Source organism: Mauremys reevesii, linkage group 4, assembly GCF_016161935.1.
Source record: "Mauremys reevesii isolate NIE-2019 linkage group 4, ASM1616193v1, whole genome shotgun sequence".
NCBI classification, from domain to species: domain Eukaryota; kingdom Metazoa; phylum Chordata; order Testudines; family Geoemydidae; genus Mauremys; species Mauremys reevesii.
In genome coordinates, this window is record NC_052626.1 from 48494512 (window position 1) to 48515732 (window position 21221).

The 21221-nt window shown below is 40.1% G+C and overlaps 1 protein-coding gene across 9 annotated transcripts in view; it reads right to left on the bottom strand.

Moving 5' to 3' along the window:
- Positions 1–21221, bottom strand: part of ARHGAP5 (Rho GTPase activating protein 5) — a 172215-nt gene that overhangs the window by 65276 nt on the left and 85718 nt on the right. For 5 of the 9 annotated variants that reach the window (XM_039536943.1, XM_039536938.1, XM_039536945.1 and 2 more), the window contains exons 1-3: positions 13852–14122; positions 8158–8267; positions 374–4273 (exon numbers count right to left, since the gene is read on the bottom strand). In XM_039536943.1, the coding sequence (XP_039392877.1) occupies positions 374–4099 (3726 nt within the window). In that variant the 5' untranslated portion in view covers positions 4100–4273; positions 8158–8267; positions 13852–14122. Of the gene's footprint in view, positions 1–373; positions 4274–8157; positions 8268–13614; positions 13719–13851; positions 14123–21221 lie in introns of those variants that run through there. The other 4 variants (XM_039536939.1, XM_039536942.1, XM_039536940.1 and 1 more) reach the window with 3 other exon arrangements.

Here is a 21221-nt window from a genome sequence, read left to right on the forward strand (position 1 = left end):
GATCTGAGGCCAAATGATGTGTCCCAGCTGCCTCCCATGTGTTTGTGAAGGTGAACCTGTCTAGAACTTTGTAAACAACTGATGCATGGGGGGGGGGGGGAAACAGCTCATTCCCTCATATTAAACTGGCTGTGCAATGCTAACAAGATTAAAATATGTAAAAACTAGCACAAAAGAAAAATACAACTCTGAATATACACAAAGAACAGATCTATTCATAAATAAAGTGCCACTTTTCAATCACAGAAATGAATGTTAATGCTTTATAAGTTAGGACAGCCAAAGAACAGTTTAAAAAAAAAGGGGGGGGGGAATCTTAGCTTAACGGAACTCATCTATACACCATTTAACAAAATGGATTGAACTAACTTACCTTCTTATCTTCTTTTACTTTGTGAGTTTTCTTCTTCATTTTTTTGTCATCTAACTCTTGATCTGAAGTGATAGCAGGGTTATCAATGCCACCTTTCCAGGTTTCAACTGGAGACAGAAGGGGATCTTCTTCACTTCCACGATGTCTTCCTTTTCTTTTTGTTTTTGATGTGGTAAAAGGCTCATCATCACTTGCATCTGAATGTGTTCTCCTGTAGTAAGATTTTGCTTTGCTAAATAGTGTCTTGGATTTATATTTGTATTTTGATGGCCTTCTTTCCCCATGACTCTTTGATATTCTATCAGAAAATCCATTTTCTTCATCTCCTTGGGCATTTATAACGAATGAGTTTCGAATTTTAATAATACGATTCTGACTATCATCTGGGACTGCATAGATATCATCAGTGAAACCTCTGTGTTTAAAAATAGTGTCAATAGGTTCTGCATAATTATCGGATTGGTCTGAATCTTCTGGTGGTGCCAAAGGCACTCGAGAGGATTGTTTCCTTGGGTTTTTACCAATGCCAGCCTCAATTGTTTTTAGAAGGTTTGGATCCAGTTTTTTCACATTTGCCTTAGGTACAAGCGGCTTGGGTTTTATAGGAGGAGGTACTTTGTGGTTGCGCTCATGGTCATGACAGTTGAGTGGTGTGCTATGAACAGGATACTCATTTCCTTCCATATCTAATCGATTTTTTGAACGATCACTAGGTGTCGGGAGCAACTGCACATCATCACCAATTGGGCTGTAGGGGGGTGGTGCTTCCGTATCATCTTCTGAATCCGGGTAGTAATTATACGCAAGAGAATTTCCTCTGGGAGACTGCAGGAAAACATCTTCACTTGTATGTGTTGATTCTCTGGTGCTATCAGACATATAGGAATTTTCAATCATGTTTTTCTTCTCTAATACATCACTGAAGAACAATGTGAAAACCTCAGTCTGACGATGATACTGAGATAAAGAATATAAAGCTGTAAATTTAGCAGTAATCTCTGTTGCTATATGTTCTCCTTCAGTCATTAATTCCTTGATAGCTTCATTCTCAAAAAAATCTGCCTGGCTATCAGTTACAGCCACCAACTGGACAGGAATAGTGTCCTGCACTTCTGAAAGAAATGCCCGAAGCATTCCCATGGATGCCTTCCGTTTAGCAGAATAAACTAGTATATACCCATGAACTAGTTCATCTTTCCTTACACCAATTGAAGAATGGTATGATAATATTGTTATCTGTATTCGTCTCCTTTTTTCACCTATAATTTTATCAAGCATTAAAGAGTTATTCTGGCCAGCCTGAGCAGCACTACAGGAGTGAGAATCAAGAAAGGGTGAAAGAATAAGATCTACACTAAATGGATCTCCACACATGGCACACATCACAATTCTCAAGTCAGCTTCTGACAGATCTTTAATGGTGGGAACTGGGCTTACAACATCCAAATTGTGTTTAACTGCTTCCAGCACTCCCCTTAGAGCTTGCTTTATTTGAGCTTCATTAAATTTACGTGGATATGTACCAGCAGGCACATCTACAAAAGGACACTGCAACTTATTGGCTAATTGCTGACCTTGGTGTCTGAGAATAGGTAGGTTTTTGCTAATGCTCTCTCTCTGATTAGCCAATATTAACGTAAATGGAAGACTAGCCATATACTTGTCTCTCCTTATCTGAGATGCTTCAGCCCTTATTTTTCCAATGCATTCTCCAATAAAATTGAGAGATTCAATAGAGTTAAACACACAGAAAAATCCATGTGGTTTAAAGGCAGAGGTCCATAACTGACTTAAAAGGTAAGGTGACTTTGCATCAACTGGCCTAAGATCTAGTTCATATATTTTTCCATCTAAGGCATATTCATCATCAGTGGATTGTGTCCGAATCTCATTTGCCAACTCTTGAGCAAGACCATCTTTACCCAAAATGAAAAGATTAACTTTATCAATATTGGCTCTATCATGGTACAAATTTAAGCGACCATGGTCAAGCTGCAAAAGACTATTGGCAAGTAATTGCTCTACTTTAATGTCCATGCAATTTTGGCCACTGAGACAAGTTTCTTTAGTGGGATGATAAACAAATCCTATGTGTTTAAGAAGAAGAGATTCTCTATCAGGTGCAAGTTTCTGTAAAGCTTTGTATCTAGGCTCTTCACTCAGAACTGCATGAATTTCACTCATTTTATCTGAACTGGGTGTTGCATTAAGATCTAGGTCATAGAACAGTTCCGAATGTTCAAAAAGCATTTCCTGAAACTCCTCTTTGGCTTTTTCAACTATTTCCCTCTGATGCCTGCTATATACTTCTTTACTGTCCGCATCAGTGATATATTTGAACGCTTCATCCTCCATTACAAAGCACATAACTTCTTCCCATGGCTGCCCAGGTGAAATGAACTGTATTTTCTCAAGAGTTTTTTTGAACTTTTCCTTCATTTCAACCCTCCTCTTCTCAGATATAAGATGCTGTACATGGTTTTGATAAACTTTTTCAGCTTCTAATGTACTGAGAAGGTCAAATGGTATCCTTCTATCGTTCACTTTGTCTATATGGTCAGTTTCATCCCACGGTGTTTTTTCTAACACAATAAAGCAAAGTTGGAAGTCTGGTCTTTTCTCCATTAACTTCAGGGCTTCTGACCAGTTCAGGTGTTCAATCTCATCAAGGTTTGACAGCAATGTGTTAAAAGCTCTTGGTAGTGTATTAATATATTCTTCTCTTCTTTTTCTTATATGTTCCTGTTTAAGCTGCTCTATGTGTTTTGAAAATGTATTTTTGGCCTTTTTTGTTCCTTCCAAATGTATGTATTCTTCATAATCAGGATGATTTTTCAGTTTATTACTAACAATTTTCCAAGTTGCATGATAGTCTCTCACAGTTTGTACAAGTTTTTCAAATTTATCTGTTGCCGTAACAACAAGTTGTCTCTGTGTCTTATAGGCATCCAGATACGGAATTATTTTAGGTTTGCCACGAGTTTTATCCAACATTTGTACCAGTGCAGTAAAACATGTCTCAACATTGATATTGAATCTTGCTGATGTTTCCACTACCACAAGGTTCTTTTTATTTGAAGCAAATGCCTGAACCTCTCGTAGATAATGATCCACACATTCATCACATTTAGTTGCTGCTATTATTATAGGTTTTTTAGATTTTGAGAGCTGGATATAGAGATTATTCACAAATTTAAGTTGATCATCGAATTTCCTATTGCATCCTTGGCTAACATCAATGCATAATAAAAAGCCATCTATGTTCAGTTTCCCTTCAGGCATTTGTTTTTGCTCAAAGTCTTGCTCCAAGCCTAACTGATCTGTGCAAATGTACATTAATTTTTCTGCTGACTGCAATTTGGAGGCAGCTGCCCGTTTTATATATGGTTGTAAATTCGTACTCCGATGAGGCAAGAAAGTCTGATCATCAATGAACTCAGTCTGTTCAATTACATGAATTTTGCATTCTATTCCGTCCTCACCGCTTTGTGTTACGTCACCCCAGTACAAAAAGTGATCATTATTAACAACTCGTCCTCCAAAGTCAATTGTGCTAAGCACAGAGGTATGCTCCGGATAATATTCATCTGCTTTCGAACGCACAAACCTATTGCACAAACATGACTTTCCAACTCCACAATTACCTTTGTCTTTTTCAGTTCCAGATAGTCCAACCACACTAATAGCATAGGATGGAGGACGAGGCTCTTTGTTTTTAGCCATCATAACTTTCTTCTCGTCCTTCTGCACTCATCAAGGTAACTGAATGTGGTTTTCATTCTGAAAAAAACTCTTCAAATTAAAATTGTATATCCTCGTCTCCAGGATTAATTTTCAGTTTTTCTTGTTTCCTCCATCACCGTGAGAGCTTACATATTCAGGATTAGGTGAATCATCATCCTGTAAAAGAGAAAAAAGTCATTTTTTAAAAAGTTGACTATGGTTTCATTGAATATTTAAGATACAAAATAAATAAGCAAAAGTGAATCAATTTTAATTTTAACTAACAAATATCATATTACAAATGCCCTTTTCGAGTTAGGAGGAAATTTTATAAATACTTTAAATTAAAACATTTGTAGTTCAGACTTCACCCTTTTATATTATTTAAAGCACCAAAACTTAAACTTGTGCCTGAAAAAATTTCAACTAATGTTGTTAAATTAACACTTTAAACTACTCTAAAAGATGAGAGAAAATCAAATTCTGTAGGGTTTTTTCAGGTTGTTAGCTCTGTACATTTGGCAGCACTTTACACATAATCAGTTCCATTGTTTCCCTTGTTTGTTTTTGTCTTTCACATACCACAAGGCAACTAAAAAAAAAAAAAAAAGAACACTGAATTCTCACCTAGATAAAAACAATACAAAATATATTTTTTATATTATAACTGAAGTTAATGGGACTATTCATATGAATAAAGTTACACAGATGGGTTTGGGTCTTATGTTTGTAAAATTCAAGTCCTACTAAACGTAGCAGGAATCTGCATGATATTCCTTGAATACTTATTTCAGTAAAGAAATGCTTAAAAACAGAGTATAAAAACAAAAACTTGGTAGAGTAACTCAGGAGTACACAAACATATCAAAAACTAATATTTGCTATTTTTTTTAATGGACTAGATTTCATAGTTGACAGCAACCCCCTTAAGCAGAACAAGTCACTAACAAAGCGTAGAAGAAAACAAAATGTTAACATCCAGAATGGGCAATTACAAAACAACCTTAATACTGAAACACACACAATATCAAATTTTTACTTGGTACCACTCACATTGCTTCCAAGAAAAATAAAGGTTTAGAATTTGTTGTAAACAAGAAAAAAAAATTTTAAACAAACACCAAATATAATGGAGTTACTCCAGGTTCACAATGGTGTCCCTGAAACAATAATATGGCACAAAGACTACCACTGACTTTTAGCTTTCTTAACAGATCATCTATTTAATTTAGAAACTATGAAGTTATGGGGAGAGGGGGAAGAGGAGAGTACATTTGGATAGGTAGTCTAGTCTAGTTATGATCTGTTTTGACAGACTTCTGGGAAAACAAGAAGTAACAGATGACATTGAAGACTTGGTAGGACTACTGCTAGATTAGAGTACCACCCATACATTTGTACAGATGTAATTACTCATTAAATAAACATCCAATTGTGCATCTATAAGCAACCAAAACACAAAGAAACAAAATTGGAATTTTAACCCACCTAAATTTTTCATTTCAATTTTGCAATCAAACTTAATTATAATTTGGTCTTTCTTTATATTATCCAAAGAAATCTATCAACAACAGTCGATATGAATGATGTGATTCCCTAAAAGCTTCTTTAGGGCTTGTTTACACAGGATGTTAATACACTGCAAACTAATGTGGTGTAGATTTGCACCATGGCTTGCCACACACTAATGTCTCATATAGACAAGCTCTTAGTTTAAAAAAAAAAAAAAAAGTTGGCATAATACATTTCCAAAACCTGTCAAAGTTTAGGTCAGGACTTTTAAAACTTATAGGCAAATATTAAGATGTATCTACATTTGAAATCCTAAATTAAGATAAGGCAAATAAGAATTTATTGTAAATAGACTAAACTGATGTCAAATATTCAAGAAATTATTTTTCATGGCTTTATTTTGTAAAACAAATGCAACACAAACACAGCTTTTCGTTTGACATCTACATTAGAAAGAACTAAAACTGAGCTTCAAATTGATCAGAAGCAAAATACTTACATGTAACATCTGTTGTCATGATACTGACTTTCTTAAAATTTAACAGCTTTCACCTACAATGTTATCTCAGCTATGCTGCTATTACTAAAATGGGTAATTTTAAAACCAAATACATTTCATTAAAAACAAGGAATTTAAACTCAGCTTGATTTCTACATCACAGTGAGTTTTTTTGGTCACAAGAGGCAAAACTACTATTATGTATTTTATTATGCTTGATATTATTTGCCAACAGTCTCAGTCAGAAACATGTTCAAAGAGTAAAACAATGTAAGATATTGTAAGTTCCTTCTTCCTAGGTTTTTCCCTGCTCTTACAACCCAGAGAATGCAGGGCTAAAACAAAATGGCTCTCTCAGCAAAACCATTTTAGCAAAAATAAATCCTTTGAGAACATAGTATTATCTATAGTAATATAAACAAAGTTTATTTGTTTGTTTTCTAAAGTAAAACACATTATAGTGGCATCATTCACGAGATGAAAATTAGACAGTGAGTCAACATTTTCATTATAAACTATTTTCTGTTCATCACAGTACAGTAAAAATTTGCTGTGAACTGAAAGTTGGAATGTAAAGTCTTGGCCAAGAAGGTCTGATTCACTGATTTATTTCAAAATACACCATCAATTTGAAATCCAGTTAGTTGAAAAAAAAAATAGTAAACAGTAATTTTGGGTACTATAACTACAAATTTAAGGTTTTACTTTCACATTCTCCTTTTTTATTTTTAAAAGTTTTATTTCCCTTGTGGCTGTAAGATGACAAACAGGACAAAATGAATGACAACACCAAAGACTGATACCAACTGCAGACAGAATACTGTCAAATGAGAGGTAAACAAACACAACAGAAAAAACAATCTTCTATGCTGACTCATAACTCTAGCATATAAATGTTTTCAGACATAACTGATTTTTCATTTGATGTATTCCCTTTAATATATAAACTGTACACCAATTCTTTCCTTCTCTTCTCCTCTGCTTTTAAGAAATCTGGGTTCAGAAATCAATATCAACTTTCAAGTTGTACAACTGAGAAGACAGTAAGGAAGTTATTCTAAAAGATTAAACACTTAAGAACAAGACGAATGAAGAGCAATTTCAACTAGGAATAACAGAATGAAATTAAGGAAAGAAAAACAGTTTTGCTGAGTAGCAGTGAAAAGTTCCTGACAGGCGTATTAGACTGATGCAACATCTACCACTTTCCATGAAAGATCTTCATCAGTTGGAGCATTAACAAGACAGACAAAGGAAAAAATTGTAAGGAAGGTTGGCATTAGCAGGAACATGAACTACATGACCCAGCAGTTCTTCTTCCATCTCATTCATATGTAGATATAGCTATACATAGATAGATATACAGATATCGAACTAGAAAATAATACACAAATAGACAATGAAATGCCTTGAGAAAGTAATAAACCTGTTAAAGAAATAAGCTGACTATACATTATGAGTAGGCATTTAACAGACCATTACTACTATATTGTTCCCTAAAGGGAAGCAAGATTTTCTTCTAAGTACACCTGTATAACCCTACCTCTAAATGTTCCATGTTTACAAGGTTTTGTAAACTTACAAATGTGCATTTTCTAGAAATTCATGATAAGACATGAGCTTTAAAGTCTTATTCTATTCAACGTAAAATAATTACACTGAAGTATCATTAAAGATCTGATTAAAAGATTAATTTCTAGAAACTTTCCCTAGTTTTTTTGATTGTTGTGAGTTCAGAGCTTTGTTTTGTTTCATTTCTAAAATCCCCTACCTGCCAAGATTTTGGGGTTACTAAAGGATCACACAGTTTCTATCTTTGGGTCCCTAAAAGAAGGGCTTTGTGAATTAATGCATATTGAAAAAATGCAAGACATCATTGCAAAAAGAGTTGCTTTGAATTGCCTATGTCTTGCCATAGGACTTTGTCTGGACGGGTTTTTAAAGTTCAGAATGTAGTTATTATAAAAAACATAACAATATGTAGCAATCAGTATCTATTCACTTGTATTAATTTTTTAGAACATTATGAAGATCAAAAGCTTAAACTTACCCTGATAGAAGCAAGGTACCAAGCAAGAAGATGGTTAACTTGCAGGGATTTCCCTGCAGTGATGTCACACATTTAAACTATCTCCTTCAAGGAGTCCTTCCTTGAGGGATCTGAAAATGAACACATAATCCATTAATACTTTCAAAGTTATACAGGCATAAGAAAACCAGCATTGGGATAAGGAACAAAACATTTTATTTTGTTCATCAGAAAGATTTACTTTAGTTTAAATCTACAAATACATGTAATTTCAGAGGCAAAATCCAAGTCAGAACTCCATCCTTAACTTATGCTGTTGTGCAAAAATTCTCACCACCACCACATACATCTGAGATAGAAATTTAGGCCAAGATTTTCTAAATCACTTGTGATTTTGAGAACCCAACTTGACATTGAGTTTTGATTTTTAGATGGCGGATGTGCCCAATCTTTTCTGAAGATCGGGCCCATTAATGGCACCTCATTTTGGACATCCAAAAACTGATACAAAAATAAATTCATCCTAGTGATTTTGGTTGTAAGTCTGACTCCTTAATATTAAAATATAACACAGGTGAATTACATTTGTTTCCACATATATGTATCTTAAAAATACTTACAAGAAATATATTTTTAAAATACAGTTATATATTACATTACAAGCTACTGGATAGGTTTGTAATTAGGAAGTTACAGTGGGTTATAACAATTGGAGCAGAAAAATAAAAGCATCGCTATGGCGCAAGATGATAAATCCTCAGCTTTTTTTATTTTAGCTCTCCACAAAAATTGAGTTTATACCAAGGGATGCTGCAATAAAGTAATAAGAGAGGAAAGGGAGTTACACTTTTACGGTGCTGTCCTTTGAAAAAGGACATGAACAAAGGTTCATTTTTTCCTATCTCTGGTAGTGGTTCAGTTCCTAATTAAATATTAGACTGGTTTTACTTTATTTTGGGGGCAGAGGAAGATGTACAATGAAACCTTGATTCCCGGGAAACATTCACTAGGTATTAGTGTTCAAGGCTGGGTATGAACTATATTGATGATGCATACACCAGAGCCACTGAACCACCAGTATTCATTCATTACTTTTAGACATCTCAAGATGTTCCAGGATGTTAGTTACCAAGAGATACCCTTAGATGTTACTTGTGAGGGCTTTTGTAAAGTGAGTTGGTAGTCTCACTCCATCGCCGAGTGGACGCACCTCACTTCAAATCAACATTCATGCACATTAAACAAAGCTGTTTAGGAATGCTTGCACTGCCTCTGACCATATTTTACTCTTAAGTATCCAAGACTGTCAATTGGGCACCTTTCATTAGCATTAATTTTAGTAACAGTGACTATAACCAAACTGAATTATTTATAAAAAGGGATTGAAAATGTGTAAATAACTTTCATAAATTATTTTAAAAGGTTAAAAACCCACAAACACTAAACCAAGGAAGAAAACATTCAGGCTACATGTTGGGAAATAACTTCAACACAGGAATAACTAACAAAAATAAATACGGGAACAAACTACCAAGAGAGGTGGCTTGAGCACTAACATTGCAGGTATTTCAAGATCAGAGAAGAAATTAGTTTGAATGGTACAGCAAGTAATAATGCGAAATAGATGGAGGATGAAACTGGGTGATCCAAATTTTCGTTGTTTTTCTTTATTATATGAATTCTAAATATATCACATTACATTTTTAAAGAGCAATCCTCTACCCTTAATCCTCATTCCAAAGCTATAAAGAAACTGTTATCCTCATTTTACAAACTGGGACGGACAGAAAGATTACGTGCTTTGCCCAAAGTGGAACCTATCTATCTATATATATATATATATATATACACACACACACACACACACACAAAACACAGAGGCAAAACTTGGGTTAAAAGCAGGTGTTCCAATTTCTCAGTCCCTTTAGGAGGGAGAGATAGCTCAGGGGTTTGAGCATTAGCCTGCTAAACTTAGGGTTGAGAGTTCAATCCTTGAGAGGGCCATTTAGGGATTTGGGGCAAAAATCTATCTGGGGATTGGTCCTGCTTTGGGGTTGGACTAGATGATCTCCTGAGGGCATTTCCAACCCTGATATTCTATGATTCAACCCACTAGATTTTCCATTTTATCTCTGACTGACTAATATTACATTCAGTTTGAAAATCCTCCTAATTCTCTTTTAAGATTTAATATAATCTAAAAATTATTTCCACTTTTAAAAACAAAACACCCCACTGAGCTCTCAGGATGGGATCTTGTATTCTAATTGTTCCAAGAGTAACTATATTTTGACTATTAGTAATTTCACATGGTGCTCACCAATTACATTTACCATTTGCTATTGTGAAATTTCTCTCTAAAATCCTAGGAAGCATTTTTATGACTATTACATTACTGTATTCAGATAAAAAGTTAACTACAAGTGGGTATTAAAATCAGGAACCACCCACAACATGTGTTGTCTTGAAATCTCAAACAACTGTTTTATGAAGACACATATGTTGGCAAACAGTAATGGTTCAAATTACCATCATTATTCAAGTCTGATTTTTTTTCTCTAGATTAGGCTATTGGTCTTCTACAGAAGATTTTCAAATATCTGAAAGACAACTGTTAAATTTAGATATAATACCATTATTTAAACAGAAGCAAAAAGTAAAACTGTAACACAAAATCAGACTAGGCCTGATCTTGTAGTCATTGTGCAGGAGCAACTCCCACTAAAGATATTCATGCTGTTCAACAAAAGTTTCTCAGTGCAAAGACTGCAGGATCAGGCTCTCCATTTACAGATAACAGTATAGTTACTCAAAGACCACAAAAGTGTTGCTGGAAGGAAGATTACCAAGGGGAATTATGGAGAAATTCAAGACAGAACCTGCAAGATAATGGGATAAAGGAAGTGATGAAGAGGAAAAAAAAGAAAAGTCATAAATTAGAGGAAGAAACTGTGAAACTGAACTAAAACCTGTTTGGCATGTGGAAGAAAAGAGAATAAAACCAGTCACTAAAAGGATAGAGAAAATAGTGGAGCAGAACTCAGCAACCCATATGTGTTGTGCCATGTAAATCAAGTGTCCTTTTTAAGGAGGAATTGTGATATGGCTTAGGCCACAGTACTAAAAGTCAGGAGATCTGGTTCTATTTCTAGTTCTGCCACTGACTTGTATGGCCTTGGGCAAATCACACATCTTTGTCTCAGTTTCCCTCTCTACAAATGTGAGTAAGCATTATTTTCATTTTACAAAGTGCTTAGAGATCTATGCATAAAAAGCACTCTCCAAGTAGCAAATATTAACTATTATAAAGAGATACTCTGATACTTTAGGCCAAGTTGTACCTTTGAAAACATTTTGCAGTGCCTCAGATTTCTAAAAGTGTATTATCAGTAACAAATATCATCTTCCAGTGCTAAAATAATTGCTCACTGCAGTAGTGGTATCAAATTATCTGGGATATTCACAATGTTTTCTCTAGTAACTGCTCATTTACAGTAGAACATATCTATGCACAGTGACTAAATTTTGAAGTCACAAATTACTCATTCACTCCAGACATCCACTTAGACAAAACTTTTATTCCTTCAATAAAGGTAAATTCACATATAGAATCAACTCTGGAGACTGCTTTATAGAAAAAATTTTAAATATTCCATATATTAGTCTATTAAAAATAATAAATGTTTTAAAACTATATGTAAGGCATCCTCCAGGAGTGCCACTATATTTACCTTTAGTTTTACCTCAATTTACCCTTAGTTAAGGAAGTACCTTTGGGGGTCTGATAAGATTGCCAGCATCCTTTAATACCTTTATTATATGGAATGGAATTATTTTTAGTAGCATTATTCTTTAATAAAGATGCTCAGAAAACTTGATTAATATGGTTATGTAAACATCATAGAGAAATTTTCTGTGAAAATAAAGACCTAAGGGACAAAGAAAACTTTTTATCTTTAACCTCAAAAAACAAACTGTTCGTTTATACCTGTGTTAACAATAGGATTTTAAAGACAATTTGTTCTGAGCATAAAATATTTAATTGGATTATGTTACCCATGACGCACCTTAGCAAAAATAAAGCCTACCACCACCAAAAGAAGAAACTTGGCTGTAAGTCTTTCATTTTATTGAGTTGTTCACAACTGCACCATTAAACCTATTTACATTCCAATCAAGCTTATAAAAGATATGTTTTAGTAATTTGTATATTCAGCGTTTAGAACGTTATTTTCCCAGATTAAAAGCAACAAGCTAGTGATAATGTAACAAACTCTTAAAGTAATGTTCTGACATTGTATGATGTACTATATGGCCTCTAAAAATATCACCACTATATTAACTGCACATTTACTACAGTATAGTAAAATTAGTATATTTAAATTGTAGCATATTACCATAAACAAAAACCAATAGTCACAAGGAAAAAAAATAAGCCCCCATGTCAAAAATGTACCTGGATCCTCATTTATAAACCTGCCAGTTTTAAATATGCACTGTTAATTCTTTTTTTTTAAAAGCATAATTCTGGGATTACAGTAACTGTTGTCACAGCTGAAAACAGTTTTCATACCACAGAACCTTATAAGGTAGGACACAGTGACATCAACACAATAGAAAAATACCACCTATTAACTCCTCATTCATATATGAAATGGGTATACCAGTATCAGTGCTGTAATTCATTTCAATAGTAGTGAAAGCCTTCCAAAGACACACAGTTAAAATGGACGTGCGATTGATCAGCAAATGCAGTGATCCATTTCAGTTTTATTCTGCAGTGCACACTTTTAAAAAAAATTCTGTCAATCTCTAATATCTAAGCAAAAAAAAATCAATCATCTGTGTGAATCTCAATTTAAGAATACACACACACACACACCTCTAGACTATTTTGTTTTAGATTTAAAATGTTTGACTCCCACTTACTAGGCAAATCCTTAGCACTGAAGATACCAAAAGCCTCATATATAGAGGGGGCAAAATAGGGGGGTGGCTTCCCATTTTCTCTGTTATTGACCTTAAATTTTTAAACAGATCCAGTGTTTCACCCTCCCTATATCATGCATCCGCAACACCATATTGTTATTTCTATATGTATCCCTAGAGCTTTCCTTGGGTGGATAAAGTCTAAAGGTTACACCGGTTGAAAGGATATAAAATGCTGTAAATTGCAACATCTCATCCTGGTTCCCCTATTTCAAAAACCCACCTGGTGGAAAAATAGAAACGCACACAGATCATTAAGGGAGCAAAGTTTGCTGAGATTTAATTTCAAGGAATTTCTGAGGCGTAGGGGAAGGGGGCTAGGGTGGGAGAACTGAGAACAGTTGAAATCCATTAGAGAAAGGAAGAGAAGAGAAAGAATTAGGAGGAGGAAGGCGAGAGGACTAGGAAAGCTCCCCCCACAACCGTGACCAGCTGGCAGCCTCGTACGGCAAGCTCAGACCCTCCCATTGCTCAGGCCTTGCCCTTCACCTGTCTGGGACCAGGCAGCGCACTCCTCTGCCGCCCCCCCGCGCGTAGGTGCCGGGCGGTGCTGGGGCAGCCGGCTCCCCGGTTCCGCCGCTCCGGGCGGGCAGCAGTCCCAGCCCTCCCAACTGGTTACACCCAGCGACGGCAGCAGCTCCCCCTTCTCCGCCCGCCGGCCCCGGCCCCTGCAGCCCGGGGTGGGGAGCCGGGTGAGATCCCAGGGGAACGGATTCTTTCCCCTACCTCGCGCGGTCGGGATCCGGCTCCTCCGCGGCGGCGGGGGTAGCAGCATTCCCGGGACGGTCTCTCCTCGCCAGCGGCTTCTCCTCCCCGCCGGGCTTCCCAGACTTGCCGGCCCTCCGCGCTCTTGGCCGCCGCGGCCCCGTCCCGCCTCCCCGGCGCTCTCGGCTCAGTAATGGCGGCCGCTGAGCCTCCCCGGCTCTCGCTTCGCTGACGGAGTCTGTCTCTCCCCCTAACTTTACCTCAGCAGCTTCCCTCCCGCCGCCGCGCGACTCCGCGCTCCCGAGGCCCGGCCGGCTGCGCGTGCGCGGGAAGAACCTCTGCTGCTCCCGCGAATTCCCTGGGAAACTGGGCGGACGCGCGCCTTCCCGCACTCCCAGCGCGCGTATCCGTACGGGCGCGAGCTGACGAGGCTGATTTATTCCCTCTTGGCTAAATGGCTAGTCCAAGGAACTGGCAGAGGGTAAGACTCCGGTTCTAATCCCACCTCAGGCGGTGATTAAGGGCTACGTGTGCGGCCCTGGACAAGAGACACTTAAACCAAGCTTTTTGAAAGCAGCTGTCCAAAACATTGGGCAGATGAAGATGGTCTTTTAAAACAGGGGGAATGTAACCTTTGTGCACACACTCCTACTCCACTCTATAAAGTGGGGCAGTGACACTTGCCTACCTAATAGCACAGTTTGGGAAATTTAATTCCCACAGGAAAAAAAGCAAGAATTAAAAGTGTGAGGACACAACGATCAATATTACAGCCTATGAAATTTGCTTAACACTTCCCATTCTAAGACTGTTTTCGAGTACTTATAACTTTGCCAAACTATAACTGTTTGGGCTGAGAATTCCAGCTAACACCCACTGCTCCTCAAAGTCATCTAAGGAGTCAGTGGACACACTGCCAAGAGGAACTGTGCCCAGAGGCATGATCGGACAAGGACAGAAAAGGACCCACCAAGGTAGAACAGTTGTAAAACATTCTCCTCCCTGCCCTGTTCTCCACTTCCCTTCTCCTGCTGTGATGGATGGCTCTCTTAGCCAGCACCAGGAGCAGATTGACAAGGAAGTCTTGCAACTTTCTGAGGCCACAGATAGGGTGTGAGTGAATCAGGAGGTGAGGTGCTGGGGCAGCCGGCTCCCCGGTTCCACCGCTCCGGGCGGGCAGCAGTCCCAGTCTGCCAACATTCAGTAGGAGGTTCTGGAGGAGCTGAAGAAGGGATGCAACCTGATGCGCTCTGTGTAGATGTGCACCAGGTACACAAAAGGGACAGTTGTTGGGGGAGTTTGTGTTTATGAACCACACCAGGTACACAGCTGTGCTCAGGGTTCTATGAAGGAACTGCCAACCATAGGCAATGCATGGGGATTCGGGGGGGGGCATGCAGGCTCAAGTACACCTTGCCCTCCCCCCCAGATTTCTGCTTGGCCTGCCAGGAGGAGGGAGAAGGGGTCTGTCCTTGTCTCACTGCACCTGGCCCCTGTCACACTCAGCCCCGTCACTGGCAACCAGGCTTGGTTGGGGACCAGCCACTTCTCACGTCCACTGCTCCTGGTTGCTGGTCTGTGCAGCCCGGTGGCTGCCTGCAAGAGCCAGGATAGGGAGACACATTTCCAGATCCCTCAGCCCCTGTCCCTGGCAGCCAGGCCTGGGCAGTGGGCAACCCACTGCTACTGCCTCTGCAGTTTGGTTCTTGCAGGCAACCATTGTGCTGCACAGAGCAGTGACCCATAGCAGCCAGCTTCAGATGGCATGAGAAGCGGCTCCCTCCTGGGCCCGGCTGCCAGGGAGAATGGTCAAATGTGCCAGGGAGCAGTGGGAGAAGGACAGAGCCCCCCTTTCCCCTGCAGATAATTCTGGTGGGGCAGCAAAAGCATGGCAGGCCCGGACTGGGAGCAGAGTAGGGAGGTCACTGGGCAGAGGAGATGTGGGGTGGTTACATGTCCCCTTTAGATTGTGCCCCCCCAGCATCAAGAGGCACAAGTTGTCTATGCCATCAACGAATATCCCTGGCGGGCTGTGGGACTAGAATGGAGTGCAGACTGCCCCATCAGGGCTCCTCTCCCTCCTTCATTGGCAACAAGTCCCACCTCTCAGTGTCGGGGCAGGACACAAGGGCAAGGAAGTGGATGATGTGAAGCACAAGTAATACACATGTTTCCTGGGCGCAGTTCAGAGGCAAACCAACTGAATGTTGTGCATTCAGCTCAGGTTGCATGTTGGGGTGAGCCAGGGAGGCTCACAGGACAGGGGCCCATTGATGGGTTCCGGACAGTCAGGGTGGACAGCCTCATGCACTGGTTAAACACCATGGGGTCCTCTCCAACCCTCCAATTATAGTCCTGGAGGTCTCAGTGTGGTGGTACCAGCCAGGACCAACCTCCAGTGCACCAAGGGAGATTCCACCACCTGCACACATAGATGGGGGTTGTGTAGCAGGGGTTCTGAGAGGAGATCCTCCCACTAGGTTGCTGCCACTTTCCTGGTTGCAGAGACTAGCTTCTAGGTCCTGGTGAAAGAGACTGGCAGCTCAGAGAGGTCTTAGGGGACATCTCTCGGGTGGAGCCAAAAGAGCTGCCAGTCATACTGGAGCCCTCAGAGGCGGTGGAGGAAAGTATGCACCAGTGCGCTCCATGCTATACTACCTGCACTGTAAAGCAGACTCTGCAGGACCTGGAGATGGAAGGCAGGGACCTGGCTACAGTTGCAGACCAAGCACATCCTCTCTACCCCAGGGGGAGGCTCAGCACACCCGCAAAGACCCAGTGAAGCATTGGCCAGAAAAACTCCAGGATTTTCTTCTGGGGACCGTCTAGGGTTCCCAGGGGCAGGTTCAGTGTAGTAAACCAGTTCCAGAGCATGGACAGCATCTGGTTGAGCACCAGGCCCTCTCCCAAAAGAGAAAGGCACTGGAGCAGCCCTGTCCATCTCTGCAACTGGTGACCAACCTGGCCTTGTTATTGACCCAATTCTCCAGGGGGAAGGGATCAGTGGCAGAAAGGTAGATGCCCAGATAGAGTAGCAGACCTGTACCAGATGGCACAGAGAGCAGCCTGGAGGGTGCCCACCTGCCACATATTACTCAGAGAGGTGGGAGGGGATGAAGCAGAAGGGGTCAAGCTTGGGAGGGAACAGACAGAAGAGCCAGTCCCTTTAGATCCTGCAATGGAACCAAGAATTCCTGAGTCTCACCATACTTCTGCTGCCAGCAAACTTCTTTGAAACACAGTGACAAAGTGTATCATCCCCTTTTAATGCTGGTCTGCATAAAGAACCATCCTTCTACTTCTGTCAGTCACTCTATTAGCTCAAGCAGCAAAAGTGTATGTGTGGGGTGTAAAGGTTCCAGCCCTGTTGATGATCCACATGGGTGTCCATACAATGCCAAAAATTAAATTTGTTTGGGTTTTTTCAATTTGCTTTTTTAAAATCATAGGAAATTAACAAAAATAAAAACCACCAAACATTAAACCTGCAAAATCAGGCATTCCCTAATTCTAGCATTTCTTAACTTTTGAGTCGTTAACTTGGCAGACTTAATAATGTTATTTTGTGCATAGTTATATATACATATTATAAAATTCTAGAAAGAAAACAGGAAATTAGACGGCTAGTTCAACAATCTTCTAATCCCTTCTAAAGACCCACTTCTGTGATCTTGTCTACATGAGAAAGTTACACCAATTTAACATCATTGGTTTAGAAACCAATTTTGTAAATTGGTAAAAACTACTTGTGTAAACACTTTCAGTATAAGAATACCCATATCAATTTAGCTTACATCAATTCCTCACTGGTTTAAGTTCAATCAATATGATCCACTTTAAAATTGAAATAAAGAGTGTCCACACAAGAGGCCTGAACTAATTTAGGGTTTTTTAAACTCAACACTTTTCCGACTTTTGAATTTTTAATCTTAACCCTAAATTGCCTGACCTTCAAGTACTTGGGGCATTTTTCTTTTTCTGTTTTGTTTAAAGTATACAACTTAGAGCATTGTAATTACATTTTACATTACTGCATATCAAGTTACAGTTTAAATTCTATCTGAAAGTTTTTGCCTCATATCTTAAGAAAATTGTTATTTGTATCACTTTCTAAAAGCATTGAAATACTGATAACCTGAACATTTTAAAGTAATGAATTAAAAAAATGTTTTATCCCATATACTTGTGTATAAGACAACTCACATAGGAACCGCCCATTTTGCCCGCAATCTGAATGTTAAAGTCATTCAGGGAGTAAAATTAACACACTCTGAGTAGGCTTATATTTTTATATAAACAAATTGTACTAAATGGGACCAGGAAATATCAGGATAACTTGTCCAGCAAGCCCAAAGCTTAAGAGTATGAAGATGAGGCAAGCTGCCTGAATTAGGAGCATACAAAATCATCATTAGAAGCTGCATTCCTTCAGAGCTTGAGTAGGATTGTCCCTTCTGCTTTCAGGTCTCTGGGGAATCTCCTCACTCATGGATGAAAGCGGAGTGAGTTAACTGCCTCTGCAGCACCATTTCCTTGTTCCCCCTCTCTCAGTCCCACCAACAATGCTCCACTAGAGAAAGGGGCAAAGATCATAAAGTCTCTTTGCAGGAGTGGGTAGAGTCAGGGGGAATGCTCATTCTTCCTCTTTTGACTTCATGGTATCTCAAACAGGTTATTAAGAGAAAGCAGAAAGCCTGCAAGGAATGGAAGATGGAAACGATCTGCAAAGAAAGCTACCTCTTGGAGTCAGAAAGTGTACGGGAAAAGTGAGAACTGCCAAAAGCCAAGTAGAGCTAGACCTTGCAAAGGGAATTAAAACCAATAGTAAAAGATTCTATAGCCATAGAAATAAAAAGAAAAAAAATGAAAGAAGTGGGACCACTAAACACTGAGTCTGGGGAAGAGATTAAAGATAATCTTGGCATGGCCCAACTCCTAAATGAATATTTTGCCTCAGTTTTTAAATAAAGGTAATGAGCTTAGGAGTAGTAGAAGGGGGGCTAATGGGAAATGAGAACATGGAAGTAGAAATTACCTCATCCGAGGTGGAAGTCAAATTCAAACAGTTTAATGGGGCCAAATCAAGGGGCCTGGATAATCTCCATCCAAGAATATTAAAGGAACTGGCAGATGACATTACAAGCCCAATAGCAAGGACTTTTAATGAATCTGTAAACTTAGAGGTCACAGTCTATTACAGTGATGCTAAATATGTTGTTTATTGCTAATTATCCTTTGTGCCTTCTTTGCGACACAAATCCCCCTTGGAAACACCACAATACCTCAAGTACCTCACTCTTGGGTGCCTAGCATTCCATGAAAGCTCTGTAACTCATAGGCTAGTTCTATCTCTTGCTAAGGCAACATGACCTGAAGGGGAAGCAACAACTCATTGCCGCCTCACTCTCTCACACACACATATGCACACACTTTTCCTTCACTGGCAGCAGGAGGAGAAGAGAAGGCAATTCATGTCTTTATCCATCCCCTCTCCCCCAACACTTCTGGAAGGTTAGAAATGCAGTCTTGCTTGGTGACTCACAAATCATAGGCCTGGTCTACACTACGCATTTAAACCAAATTTAGCAGCGTTAAACCGAATTAACCCTGCACCCTTCCACACAACGAAGCCCTTTATATCAATATAAAGGGCTCTTTAAACCGATTTCTGTACTCCTCCCCGACGAGGGGAGTAGCGCTGAAATCGGTATTGCCATGTCGGATTAGGGTTAGTGTGGCCGCAATTCGATGGTATTGGCCTCCAGGCGGTATCCAACAGTGCACCATTGTGACCGCTCTGGAAAGCAATCTGAACTCGGATGCACTGGCCAGGTAGACAGGAAAAGCCCCGCGAACTTTTGAATTTCATTTCCTGTTTGCCCAGCGTGGAGCTCTGATCAGCACGGGTGGAGATGCAGTCCCAAATCCAAAAAGAGCTCCAGCATGGACCGTATGGGAGATATTGGATCTGATCGCTGTATGGGGAGACAAATCTGTTTGATCAGAGATCCGTTACAGAAGACGAAATGACAAAGCATTTGAAAAAATCTCCAGGCTATGATAGACAGAGGCCACAGCAGGGACTCAACACAGTGCTGCGTGACAAGCATAACGGAAAGCCAAAGAATCAAATGGACGCTCATGGAGGGAGGGAGGGGGTACTGAGGACTCCAGCTATCCCACAGTCCCCGCAGTCTCCGAAAAGCATTTGCATTCTTGGCTGAGCTCCCAATGCCTGAAGGGTCAAAAACATTGTCCGGGGTGGTTCAGGATATATCTCGTCAATTTACCCCCCCTCCTCCCCATGAAAGAAAAGGGGAAAAAATCATTTCTCACCTTTTTTCAATGTCACCGTATGTCTACTGCATGCTGCTGGTAGACGCGATGCTGCGGCGCTGAACAGCAGCATCCCCTCCCCTTCCTTTCCTGATGGCAGACGGTGCAAAATGGTGGAAAACCGTCCTCATTATCCCGTGAGTGCTCCTGGCTGGCCTTGGTGAGGTCGGCCGGTGGCGCCTGGATAAAAATGGGAATGACTCCTGGTCATTCCCAGCAGATGGTACAAAATGCTTGGTAACCGTCCTCATCATAGCAGCGGGAGGCTACGCTCCTTTCCCCCCCCACCCTTTAATGTCCTGTCTGGACTATCATAGCAGCTGGAGGCTGCCTCCCCCTCATTTTATCTTGCTAAAAAGTCAGTGTTTCTTATTCCTGCATTCTTTATTACTTCATCACAAAAATGGGGGGACACTGCAATGGTAGCCCAGGAGGGTTGGAGGAGGAGGGAAGCAATGGGTATGGTTGTTGCAGGGGCACCCTCTAGAATGGCATGCAGCTCATCATTTCTGTGGGATCTCTGGGGCTCTGACCCGGAGTGGCTGTGCTCTCTGGTTCTCTAGTACACTTGCCCGATATTCTAGGCAGGACTGACTCTATTTTTAGACAAAACATAAAGAAGGGAATGACCCGGAGAGTCATTCCCATTTTTGTCCATGCGCCCCCCAGCCGACCTCAGCGAGGCCAGCCGGGAGCACCCATGACAGCAGCAGATGGTACAAAATGATTGATAACCGTCATCGCCAATTTCCAATTGCAAACGGTGCAAAATGACTGATAACTATCATCTCATCACCAATTTACAATGGCAGATGGTGCAATAGGGATGATAACCATCTCTGCTACCTTGCAAAGGCAAATGAATGCTGCTGTGTAGCACTGCAGTACCGCCTCTGTCAGCAGCATCCAGTACATATACGGTAACAGTGACAAAAGGCAAAACAGGCTCCATGGTTGCCACGCTATGGCATCTGCCAGGGCAATCCGGGGGGGAAAGGACGCGAAATGATTGTCTGCCGTTGCTTTCACGGAGGAAGGATTGAGTGACGACATTT